Source organism: Syngnathoides biaculeatus, chromosome 13 (assembly GCF_019802595.1).
Source record: "Syngnathoides biaculeatus isolate LvHL_M chromosome 13, ASM1980259v1, whole genome shotgun sequence".
NCBI classification, from domain to species: domain Eukaryota; kingdom Metazoa; phylum Chordata; class Actinopteri; order Syngnathiformes; family Syngnathidae; genus Syngnathoides; species Syngnathoides biaculeatus.
The window spans coordinates 20,066,872-20,079,338 of NC_084652.1; the positions used below are offsets into that span (position 1 = coordinate 20,066,872).

Genomic DNA, 12,467 nt, shown 5'->3' on the forward strand with positions numbered 1-12,467 from the left:
AAAATCAGAAAGCGTCCAGGTAGCTTTACACAAGTTTAGTATAATGAAAGCAGTTTATCTGTACAGGTCTGTATATTAAGTTTTGGTCTCACTAGCACATGATTATGTTGTACTTTTTTTTTTTAAGGTAAAGCATGACCATGGCATACCATTGTTTCATATGATGTAAATCTTGACATTGACTCAAAATATATTTGGAAAATATTTAACTGTGAAGAAAAAGTTTCTTTGTAACAGACAACAGATACATCTGGTCAAAAAGGGTTCACTTTCATTTAATCATTTGTTTGACACAGAGGGGCCAGGAGCCAGCTCTCACAGTGAGGCCTCCTAACCCTTTTTCCTTGGGAAAACCACTTATTTTTTATCATTACTTCAACCATATGATAGGCGTATGTTTAAAAATTATTGCACAAGTTTCCCACCACCATATAAAAGTACCACTTATGATTATTCACACTATTTACCAGCAAAACAAACCACTTGACCTACTTAAAATCATAATAGCAATTGTTAGTGTGACTTGTCTATCTCCATGCCACTTCAGGGTGTATGCTGCCCCGCAACCTCGTGAGGATAAGCAGCTAAGAAAATGGATGGATGAATGGATGGATAACGCTCTTACCAAAACAACTTTGGTCTTTATTACCTTGAGCAGTCTACTGCATGTGCGCTCGCGCTACATAATATATTTAAATTACACATCATGTGGTGTATGGAAAAAAAATTACAATGGCTGAACTTGTGTTCAAGCATTACCTGCGTTCCTAGTCCCAGAAGGATTAACATGAAGAAGAAGAGTAGTGACCACAGGGGTGAAATGGGCAGCAGAGTGAGGGCTTCTGGGTAGGCTACAAAGGCAAGTCCTGGGCCATGGTCCGCTACCTCTGACACGGGCACGTTGAGGTGGTGTGCCATGAAGCCCAGGATGGAGAAAATAACAAAACCAGCATACACACTGGTTGCACAGTTGGTGATGCTGATGATGATGCTGTCTCTGTGCATAGAAACACAAATTAGACAGCAATTACACACCTGCTGAGGCACATTATTGCACACATAACCACACTTTTATAGACCTTATTCTATTCTCTGGGTCGGAGACATGCTGGCACAAAGAACAACATTCCATAAAACGTTAACTTTATATCCACATACTGTGAATATAAAAAGTCTGCACACCACTATTTAAACACCAGGTTTTTCTGATGGTCAAAAAGATGACACCGTGTGAAAATAAAATAATCCAACTGATGTCATGGTCTTTGTTTTGGTTTAGTCAGTTTTTGCACATTTTTTTTTAGTGTTCCATGTCTTGTGTTCAGGCGGCACAGTGGGGCAACTGGTGAGTGCAACTGTTTTCTGTCTCCAAGATGCCTGCGATTGGGTGGCAACCAGTTCAGAGTGCACCCTGCCTCCTGCCTAATGACTACTGGGATAAGTTCCAGCACTCCTATAACGCTTATGAGGACAATTGGCTCAGAAAATGGATGGAAGGGTGTCTTGTGTTCATTATTTGTGTCCGCCTCTTCTCGTGAACCTCTCAGCTCCCTCCGCCCACTCGCGTCTTATCCAGGTGTTCCTCATTGTCTAGTTATTGTGTGTATTTAGCTCCCTAGTTTCTTTGAGTTCTTGTCGCATCCTTGTCTATGTCTGTTAATATTTGTTTGTGTTTCCCTGTTTTTTATTTTATTTCATTCATTTTTTTAGGTTCTTGGATTCCTGCCTTTCCTCCCTGCTCCCCTGCACTTGGGTCCTCCTTTTCTCACGTTCTCAAATCTGTACCGTGACACGATCGTGACATTTAACCTGTGCAACTAATCTACAACCTAAAAACCTACGATAACCTTATTGAGTGAATGTGCCCACCCATAAACTATTACTTTGGCTTTTATAGAGCACTCTTTTTGGGTAGGGGTCAACCAGAGTGGCACTACAAGACGTGACATTATTTGGCCAGTCTTGGCAGAAAAGCTCACAATCTGTCAGATTGTGAGGGCGCAGATGCTGGAGCTGATTCTGTTATCAGGTTTTTTCTACACTGTGGCTGGGCCATTCTTAAACATCCAGTGAGGAAGGGCTTCCATTGTGGACTTTGATATATGCTTTGGGTCATTGGCATGTTGAAAGATGTTCTTCTTTATTTTCAGCTTTCTATGAGATGGGTGATGGTTATGTGCTATCACTGACTCATATTTGGAACTGTTCATAAATCCCTCTACCTTAACAAAGACCCAAATTCAAGTTCATGTAAAGCATCATGCCACTACTATGCTTCACTGTTCTTTTGGTGATGAGCAGTGTTGTGTTTGTGCAAAATATACCTTTTGGAATTATGGCCAAAATTTTCAACATTGGTTTGATCAGATGCTAATCATTTTTCCATCATATAATGCATAAGTGTTTTTATAGAATGGAGCCAAAGTTGGATGTTTTTCTTTGTAATGTAAGCCTTCTGTTTTGCAACCAAACCACATAACCCAGACACATAAAGAAAACTGGAGATTGCTGCCACATATACTAAATATATTGCCACTACTTGCTGAACATTTTTGTAACTCCTTAAACGCTGCAGCTTGGCAGCATCCCTGAGCTTTTTTCTCCTTTTTCTTTCTTATTATTTCTATCGATTTTGGTGGGTCATCCAGTTCTTGGTGATGTGCCATACATATTTTCTTCTCTTGATGATAACTGTCTATACACTCTTCCATGGTAGATTTAATCCCTCGGAAATTCTTTTGTACCATTCATTGTACCAGAGCCCTCTGACTGCCGTGGAAGCTTTATTTGGAGCATGGGTTGTACTATAGGTTGTGATGAGAAAAGCTTACTAGAACAGTTGAAGTTTATTTGGGGTTCATCAACGGTGCTTAAAATGGTGGCAGTTGGCTGGTTGCATTTGTATGTGATTTGTTAATTCTGGATAGAGCCATATCCCGAGTTAGTGAAGGTGGTGGACACTGTTCAAATGATTTCAGTTGTTCATGTTCACGCCCGTTCTCTAAAAGAACTCTTTTTTTTTTCAGCTGAGTTGCACAAGATAGGGTTAGATCACACCACTTATTGGTATTCCATGAATTGAAAAGATTTATCTTGGTCTCTATTTTAATCACAAAAATCAAGTTTTTGAAGAGGCGAGTGTAGACTTTTTAAATGGACTTACTGTAAGGAATAGCAGTACTTAGAGGCCTTAACCTATTGTGAGACAAATTTTCTTGTTTGCAAACAATAAACATCAGCAGAGATTCTTGCCCTGCCTTCCACCTGCTGGTCCAATTGATGTGCACCAATCTGTGACGTTGCAGACGAGTCCACGGGGACCACACCGCTGAAGCAGATTAGTCTAGAGTGCAGCTGTGCGCACAGATAACTTCAAGTCAGTTCACATTTTCAGCCTTTCTCCCCCTGATGCCCCTGCTCTGTCAGCAAGTGTGGACGAGCTCAGGAGAGTAAATGAAGTCCTTTGTTTCCTTATCGCCCTTCATTGCCCACTCCCTTGGTGTTCAGGGCAGTTACAAGTTTGCAACAATCTGTGATTCTCCTCCTGTTGTGACCCATCTCATGTCGCATTGTTTTAGATACAAATCACTTTTTAAGCATTCAGCCTTCAACTTGGCTCGGTGGACAAATGTCATATATTCCTGTCCAGTTGTCTCGAGTAGTTTTACGTTTTCTTCCTAAAATTGCCTTTTCTTTTTTGCCTCTTTATCATTTTAAGCCTCGCTAGCCTCACAGCCTATTTGCAAATAATATGATGTGTCGAGGTCAGCCCAGTCCACAAATAACCTGGAAAAGGATATTCACAAATGCAAGACACATACTTCTTTTCTTCTTCTTTTCCTTTCGGCTTGTCCCGTTAGGGGTCGCCACAGTGTGTCATCTTTTGCCATCTTAGCCTATCTCCTGCATCTTCCTCTCTAACCCCAACTGCCCTCATGTCTTCCCTCACCACATCCATAAACCTTCTCTTTGGTCTTCCTCTCGCTCTTTTGCCTGGGAGCTCCATCCTCAGCATCCTTCTACCAATATACTCACTCTCTCGCCTCTGAACATGTCCAAACCATCGAAGTCTGCTCTCTCGAATCTTGTCTCCAAAACATCCAGCTTTGGCTGTCCCTCTAATGAGCTCATTTCTAATCCTATCCAACCTGGTCACTCCGAGCGAGAACCTCAACATCTTCATTTCTGCCACCTCCAGTTCAGCTTCCTGTTGTTTCTTCAGTGCCACCGTCTCTAATCCGTACATCATGGCCAGCCTCACCACTGTTTTGTAAACTTTGCCCTTCATCCTAGCAGAGACTCTTCTGTCACATAACACACCAGACACCTTTCGCCAGCTGTTACAACCTGCTTGGACCCGTTTCTTCACTTCCTGACCACACTCTCCATTGCTCTGTATTGCTGACCCCAAGTATTTGAAGTCCTCCACCCTCGCTATCTCTTCTCCCTGTAGCCTCACTCTTCCTCCTCCACCTTTCTCATTTACGCACATATATTCTGTTTTACTTCGGCTAATCTTCATTCCTCTCCTTTCCAGTGCATGTCTCCATCTTTCTAATTGTTCCTCTGCATGCTCCCTGCTTTCACTGCATATGACAATATCATCTGCGAACATCATGGTCCAAGGGGATTCCAGTCTAACCTCATCTGTCAGCCTATCCATTACCACTGCAAACAGGAAGGGGCTCAGAGCTGATCCCTGATGCAGTCCCACCTCCACCTTAAATTCCTCTGTCACACCTAAGGCACACCTCACCATTGTTCTGCTGCCATCATACATGTCCTGTACTATTTTAACATACTTCTCTGCCACACCAGACTTACACATGCAGTACCACAATTCCTCTCTTGGTACTCTGTCATAGGCTTTCTCTAGATCCACAAAGACACAATGTAGCTCCTTCTGACTTTCTCTGTACTTTTCCACGAGCATCCTCAAGACAAATAATGCATCTGTGGTACTCTTTCTAGGCATGAAACCATACTGTTGCTCGCAGATACTTACTTCTGTCCTGAGTCTAGTCTCCACTACTCTTTCCCATAACTTCATTGTGTGGCTCATCAACTTTATTCCTCTATAGTTCCCACAGCTCTGAACATCCCCTTTGTTCTTAAAAATGGGAACTAGAACACTTTTCCTCCATTCTTCAGGCATCTTTTCGCCCGCTAGTATTCTGTTGAATAAGTTAGTCAAAAACTCCACAGCCATCTCTCCAAATTGCTTCCATACCTCTACCGGTATGTCATCAGGACCAACTGCCTTTCCATTTTTCATCCTTTGTAGTGTCTTTCTGACTTCCCCCTTAGTAATCATTTCCACTTCCTGGTCCTTCACTCTTGCCTCTTCAACTCTTCCTTCTCTCTCATTTTCTTCATTCATCAACTTCTCAAAGTATTCTTTCCATCTATTTAGCATACTACCAGCACCAGTCAACACATTTCCATCTCTATCCTTAATCACCCTAACCTTCTGCACATCCTTCCCATCTCTATCCCTCTGTCTGGCCAACCTGTAGAGATCCTTTTCTCCTTCTTTCGTGTCCAACCTAGTGTACATGTCTTCATATGCCTCTTGTTTAGCCTTTGCCACCAATACCTTTGCCCTACGTCGCATCTCGATGTACTCCTTTCGCCTCTCCTCAGTCCTCTCAGTATCCCACTTCTTCTTCGCTAATCTCTTTCCTTGTATGACTCCCTGTATTTTGGGGTTCCACCACCAAGTCTCCTTCTCCCCTTTCCTACCAGATGACACACCAAGTACTCTCCTGCCTGTCTCTCTGATCACCTTGGCTGTCGTCGTCCAGTCTTCCGGGAGCTTCGGTTGTCCATCGAGAGCCTGTCTCACCTCTTTCCGGAAGGCCGCACAACATTCTTCCTTTCTCAGCTTCCACCACATGGTTCTCTGCTCTACCTTTGTCTTCTTAATCTTCCTACCCACCACCAGAGTCATCCTACATACTACCATCCTATGCTGTCGAGCTACACTCTCCCCTACCACTACTTTACAGTTAGTAACCTCCTTCAGATTACATGGTCTGCATAAAATATAATCTACCTGCGTGGTTCTACCTCCGCTCTTGTAGGTCACTATATGTTCCTCCCTCTTCTGGAAATAAGTGTTCACTACAGCCATCTCCATCCTTTTTGGAAAGTCCACCACCATCTGTCCCTCAAAGTTCCTTTCCTGGATGCCGTACTTACCCATCACTTCTTCATCGCCCGTGTTTCCTTTACCAATATGTCCATTACAATCTGCACCAATCACAACTCTCTCGCTGTCTGGGATGCTCAGAACTACTTCATCTAGTTCCTTCCAGAATTTCTCTTTCAACTCTAGGTCACATCCTACCTGTGGGGCATAGCTGCTAACCACATTATACATAACACGCTCAATTTCAAATTTTAGTCTCATCACTCGATCTGATACTCTTTCGTCTCATCACTCGATCTGATACTCTGAAATGCAAGACACATACATATGCCAATATTGCAACGCTTGATCACCACATCTGTTTCGGCAAACACTGTCATGGTCTCTACTTTAGTATGTGTTTGGGTTACTTTCATGTTTTCCTGGTTTCAGTTTTTCATATCGTGTGCACACTTAATTGTGTCCACTTATTCCCATTAACCCTCTACCTTGTGTTGACCAATCAGCTCCATCCAGCCACACCTGTCTAGGTGTTCTTCATTGTCTCGTCAATCTGTTTGTTCTATATGTAGTCCCCTGTTTCCTTCAATTCTTGTTGCTTCGTTGTTCATGCAACTGATAATGTCAATGTCCTTGTCCATGTCATTAATTGTTAATATCAGTTTCTCTGTCTCTCTATGCCACATCGTGTCTTGTTTCCAGTTTAGGTTTATTCGAGATCTTCTTTATTATTTAGTTTTTTGGTTTTAGGACTAAGTTTAGTTTGCCTCCCCTGCACTTGGGTCCTCCACGTCTTTGCTTTGTCTTCCTCACCTTCGCAAACACTAACTGTGACAAACATTTTAGTAGCACCATGTGAGACATGACATGAGATGATATAAATAAATGACATTTTTATTTGCTTATCATTAGTTTAGGAAATATATACGGTACTCTACCATGTGATCGTTGGTCACATTTTGATTACTTCCATTCTGTAATGAGGTCAAGATTTTAATACTGCTTGATGATTATTAAAAAAATCTATTTTATTGACACTTGCATAAAATTTATTGAACAATTACCTTATTTTCCTGCTTGTAGTTAATAAATATTCTTCCCCTTTTATTATAACCAAATAAGGCGACACAAGTTCAGAATAGTATACACGCTACTTACATGGTGTAGGTCAAAATCAAAACCACAGAGACTAAAAAACCACTAATGCTGTTTCTAACTAAGGTTATTTTTGCAAAAGAAAATGAAGCAAATAAAAGTAAAATTAAAAAAACGGAAACTACATTATATGGTAACAAAATAAACCAAAACTAATGATAATTATAGCAAAAATATCCTTAGTTCTCATCTTTAAATTAATGCAATTAATTGATTTAATTTAGACAAATCATCAAAAGCTTTTGGAGTTTAGTTTAAATGTATTTATTTCGGCACGGCCAAACAGAACGTGTAAGATCAGAGAGGGATTCAGGGATCTTTTTTCTTTTACTGTGAGTTGCCTAGAGACATTGATTTAAAAGTAGTTCAAAATACCTGAAACAATTGTTGTGGAACTTGTTATACGAAGCCATGGTAATAAGACCACCCCAAGCACATCCCAGGGAGTAGAAGATCTGTGATGCAGCATCTCCCCACACCTAGAAAAATAACAACAAATTAATGACAGTGTGTGGAAAGGTTAGTGCAAAGACAAATTGTTCTTTCTATCTGTATAATTGACCCCTCGGTGGATATTGCGCAATCCGCGTCACTGACCAATCAGAGGCCAGAGATCTGCATAAACCAAAGCCCGTTTTTGCTCCCGCCATTTTCTCAGACAATATTGCATGGTCCAGTATAGGTTTAGTGAGCGTTTTATCGCGTATTTGGGTTATTTAACAAAAAAAATGGTTAAGAGGTGTAGTCACGGACTTTGTAATAGTGACGACGGGTATCCTGAAAGGCTAGTTGGTGGAGTTCCATTCGTACCCTTTCCAAAACCGAAGACCCAGTACGAAAAATGCCTTCGATGGATCAAACTTTGTGGAAGACCGCATCATCAACTAACTCCATCTAATATCAACTGGAACAGATATGTTTGCACGAAGGTATGCCCTAAATTAGATTTTTAATACACGTCTCGATTAAATGAATGAGACGTTCTCCGCTAGCATAACACCGCTACGTGTGAACGATTGACACACTTATTCTTTGTTGAGCGATATTTAGCGATGATCGGACTGCACAAACATATTGATTTCGTGCTGGCTCGCGACCGAAGCTTAACCAGACTGTGTTTGCACGAAGATATGCCCTAAATTTGATTTTTAATACATGTCTCGTATAAATGAATGAGACGTTCTCCGCTAGCATAACACCGCTAAGTGTGAACGATTGACACACTTATTCTTTGTTGAACGATATTTAGCGATGATCGGACTGCACAAACGTATTGATTTCGTGCTGGCTCGCGACCGAAGCTTAACCAGACTGTGTTTGCACGAAGATATGCCCTAAATTTGATTTTTAATACACGTCTCGTATAAATGAATGAGACGTTCTCCGCTCGCATAACATTGCTACATGTGAATGATTGAATGAAATCAGAAGCATGGCGTCTCTCTCAGTTAAGAATGTATTGTATTTAGAATCTATAATATTTCGTTGATTTGAATGAAATCAAAAGCATGGAGTCTGTCTCAGTTCAGAATGTATTGTATTGTATTTGCCATTTTTACTGTTTGTCTTACGTGTGACGTCACTTCAGGGGGGCGTGGTTAAGTGCCCCTGTACGGAGGGGTCAATTGCGAGCCAGCAAGAAATCAATACGTTTGTGCAGTCCGATCATCGCTAAATATCGCTCAACAAAGAATAAGTGTGTCAATCGTTCACACGTAGCGGTGTTATGCTAGCGGAGAACGTCTCATTCATTTATACGAGACGTGTATTGAAAATCAAATATAAGGCATACCTTCGTGCAAACATATGTGTTCCGGTTGATATTAGATGGATTTAGTTGATTATGCGGTCTTCCACAAAGTTTGATCCACCGAAGGCATTTTTCGTACTGGGTCTTCGGTTTTGGAAAGGGTACAAATCGAACTCCACCAACGAGCCTTTCAGGATACCTGTCGTCACTATTACAAAGTCCGTGACTACACCTCTTAACGATATTTTTTGTTAAATAACCCAAATACGCGATAAAACGCTCACTAAACCTATACTGGACCATTCAATGTTGTCAGAGAAAATGGCGGGAGCAAAAACGGGCTTTGGTCTATGCAGATCTCTGGCCTCTGATTGGTCAGTGACGCGGATTGCGCACTATCCACGGAGAGGTCAATTACAAGAGGAGGGGATGGGGGGGTTCTCCCTGGATTTTTCAAAGCTGTTGATAGATCAGCATATAGATCAATGTTGTGATCACGCTTCATCACAACCACAACAAAGCATGATGTGCTTCTCATTTTGTTAATTTTTAATTATTCTCAATTATAATTCATCCTTGATGCTTAAGTATATTTAGGTTTAAGATGTTATTGTTTCTATTTTAAACCAAACAGACTGCTTCATGCCAAATGTATTTGTATATCTTTGAAAACAAAGCAACTTTGTCTTCAGACATGCAGATGACAATCACCAACCTATTCATATTTAAATAATATTGAATACAAAAGCTGTATCAAATGTTTGGCTTTTGTGAGGGTAGCTATTCTTTTGGAAACTGGATTCTTGTTTGCAGGTACACAATTACACCGCTTTGTATATACAGTATACTGTATATACAGTGCTAAACAAATTCATACCCCCACCCCCTTTTTGTCTCATAGACTATCGATCATCATGAAGTGCTTTAATACTGACATTTTTACCAAGTTCTCTGTCATTTTATTACAACTTCAAACTGAAATCACCTCTTTATACTCAAATTTGAGATGGTTTACTGGGCTTCTCTGAGGAGCCAGAAAAGAATCAAGCATATCATTGAACTATCCATCCATCCATCCATCTAAGGGTCAAGGGTCGCGGGAATGCTAGGCCTATCCCAGCTGTCAACCGGGAGGAGGCTACACCCTGAACTGGTTGCCAGCCAATCCCGGGGCAAATGGAGACAAACAGTCACACTCACAATAACACTTCGGATCAATTTAGAGTGTCTAATTAATGTTGCACATTTTTGGGATGTGGGATTAAACCCGAGTGCCCAGAGAAAACCCATGCAGGCACGGGGAGAACATGCAAACTCCACACAGGCGGGTCCGGTATTAAACCCGGGACCTCAGAACTATGAGCCCAATGCTTTCCAGCTGATACACCGTGCCGCCATCAGTGTACTACTACTACTACTACAAAAAAAGTTACATTGAGAAATACAAATTTTAAAAAAATGTTTGACACACTCAATAGATATGAATATTATTTTTAAAATGGTAAATCTTTGAATAACTATCTTCCAGTATTAAAAATCTCATTTCACTTAATGAGGCTGTCAAATTGTACTGTGTATTAAATATGAAAGAAATATGTAATGTACATAATTCATACAAACATCCATCCATCCATCTTCTTAGCCACCTATCCTCACAAGGGTCGGAAGAATGCTAGAGTCTATCGCACCTGTCAACAGGCAGGAGTCAGGGTACACCCTGAACTGGTTGCCAGCTAATCGCAGTCATACAAACATAAAAGCCCATCACAAAACCTGTGTCATCAAATTCTACTGGTGTGTTAACACACACACACACACACACACACACACACACACACAGTACTGTATATGATATAGTCAATTTAAAAATAAAAGAATACCTTTGCATCAAGCACCTTTTCCCACTGTGGAGTCAAGTAATACATGATACCATTGATGGCTCCATCTAGAGTAATCCCACGAATGAACAGGATGGTCAAAACAACATATGGGAATGTGGCTGTAAAGTACACCACCTGTAAATGCAAACAAGTACACAACCACTGAATGAATTCTGCAAAACCCAATAACGAGGTAAGAGGAAATCTACTTGCTTGGTGTGTTTCCATCATGTCTATGGAAGGAAATACAGTGAAGAAAATGAGTATTAGAATACCCTGCCATATTGCAAGCTCTCCCACTTAGAAAACATGGAGGGGTCTGAAATTTTCATTGTAGGCGCATGACACCTATGAGAGAGATAATTTAAAAAGAAAAATCCAGAAATCACAATGTATGACTTTTTAACTATTTATTTGTGTGATACAGCTGCAAATAAGTGTTTGAACACGTCTATCAGCTAGAATTCTGACCCTCAAAGACTTGTTAGTCAACCTTTAAAAGTCCTCCACCACTCCATGTATTATCCTGAATCAGATGCACCTTTTGTGAGGTTGTTAACTGCATAAAGACAACTCTCCACCCCATAAAATCAGTAAGACTCAAACTTGTAACATGGCCAAGACCAAAAAGCTGTCCAAAGACACCAGAGACAAAATTGTACAACTCTACAATCACGCATGGCACGGAAGGTTCCCCTGCTTTAACCAGCACAAGTCAAGGGCTGTCTTAAGTTTGCCGATGACCATTTGGATGATACAGAGGAGTCATGGGAGAAAGTTGAAGACGAATGATGAGTTCCATCCCAAGAACACCATCCCTACTGTGAAGCATGGGGTGGTAGCATCATGCTTTGAGGGTGTTTTTCTGCTCATGGGACAGGACGACTGCACTGTATTAAGGAGAGAATGACCGCGGCCATGTATTGGGAGATTTTGGGGAACAACCTCTTTCCCTCAGTCAGAGCATTGAAGATGGGTTGTTGCTGGGTCTTTCAACATAACAATGACCCAAAGCACACAGCCAGGAAAACCAAGGAGTGGCTCCGTAAGAAGCATATCAAGGTTCTGGCCAGTCTCCAGACCTAAACCCAATAGAAAATCTTTGGAGGGAGCTGAAACTCCGTGTTTCTTAGTAACAGCCCAGAAACCTGTCTGATCTAAAGAAGATCTGTGTGGAGGAGTGGGGCAAAATCCCTCCTGCAATGTCCAAACCTGGTGAACAACTACAGGAAATGTTTGACCTCTGTAATTGCAAACAAAGGCTACTGTACCAAATATTAACATTGTTTTTCTCAGGTATTCAAATACTAATTTGCAGCTGTATTACACAAATAAATCATTAAGATATCATACATTGTGATTTCTGGATTTTTCTTTACAGATTATTTCTCTCACAGTGGACATGCACCTACGATGACAATTTCAGACCCCTCTATGTTTTCTTAGTGGGAGAACTTGCAATATAGCAAGGTGTTCAAATACTTATTTTCTTCACTGAATGTGCCACCAGGATTTGAATTAAAAATCCCAC

The 12,467-nt window shown here is 41.0% G+C and overlaps 1 protein-coding gene across 11 annotated transcripts in view; it reads right to left on the reverse strand.

The window, feature by feature from the left end:
* Positions 1-12,467, reverse strand: part of slc6a9 (solute carrier family 6 member 9) — a 109,224-nt gene that overhangs the window by 9,208 nt on the left and 87,549 nt on the right. For all 11 annotated transcript variants that reach the window (XM_061839403.1, XM_061839404.1, XM_061839407.1 and 8 more), the window contains 3 exons: positions 10,937-11,071; positions 7,682-7,785; positions 760-997 (listed from right to left, as the gene is read on the reverse strand). In XM_061839403.1, the coding sequence (XP_061695387.1) occupies positions 760-997; positions 7,682-7,785; positions 10,937-11,071 (477 nt within the window). The remainder of the gene's footprint in view (positions 1-759; positions 998-7,681; positions 7,786-10,936; positions 11,072-12,467) is intronic.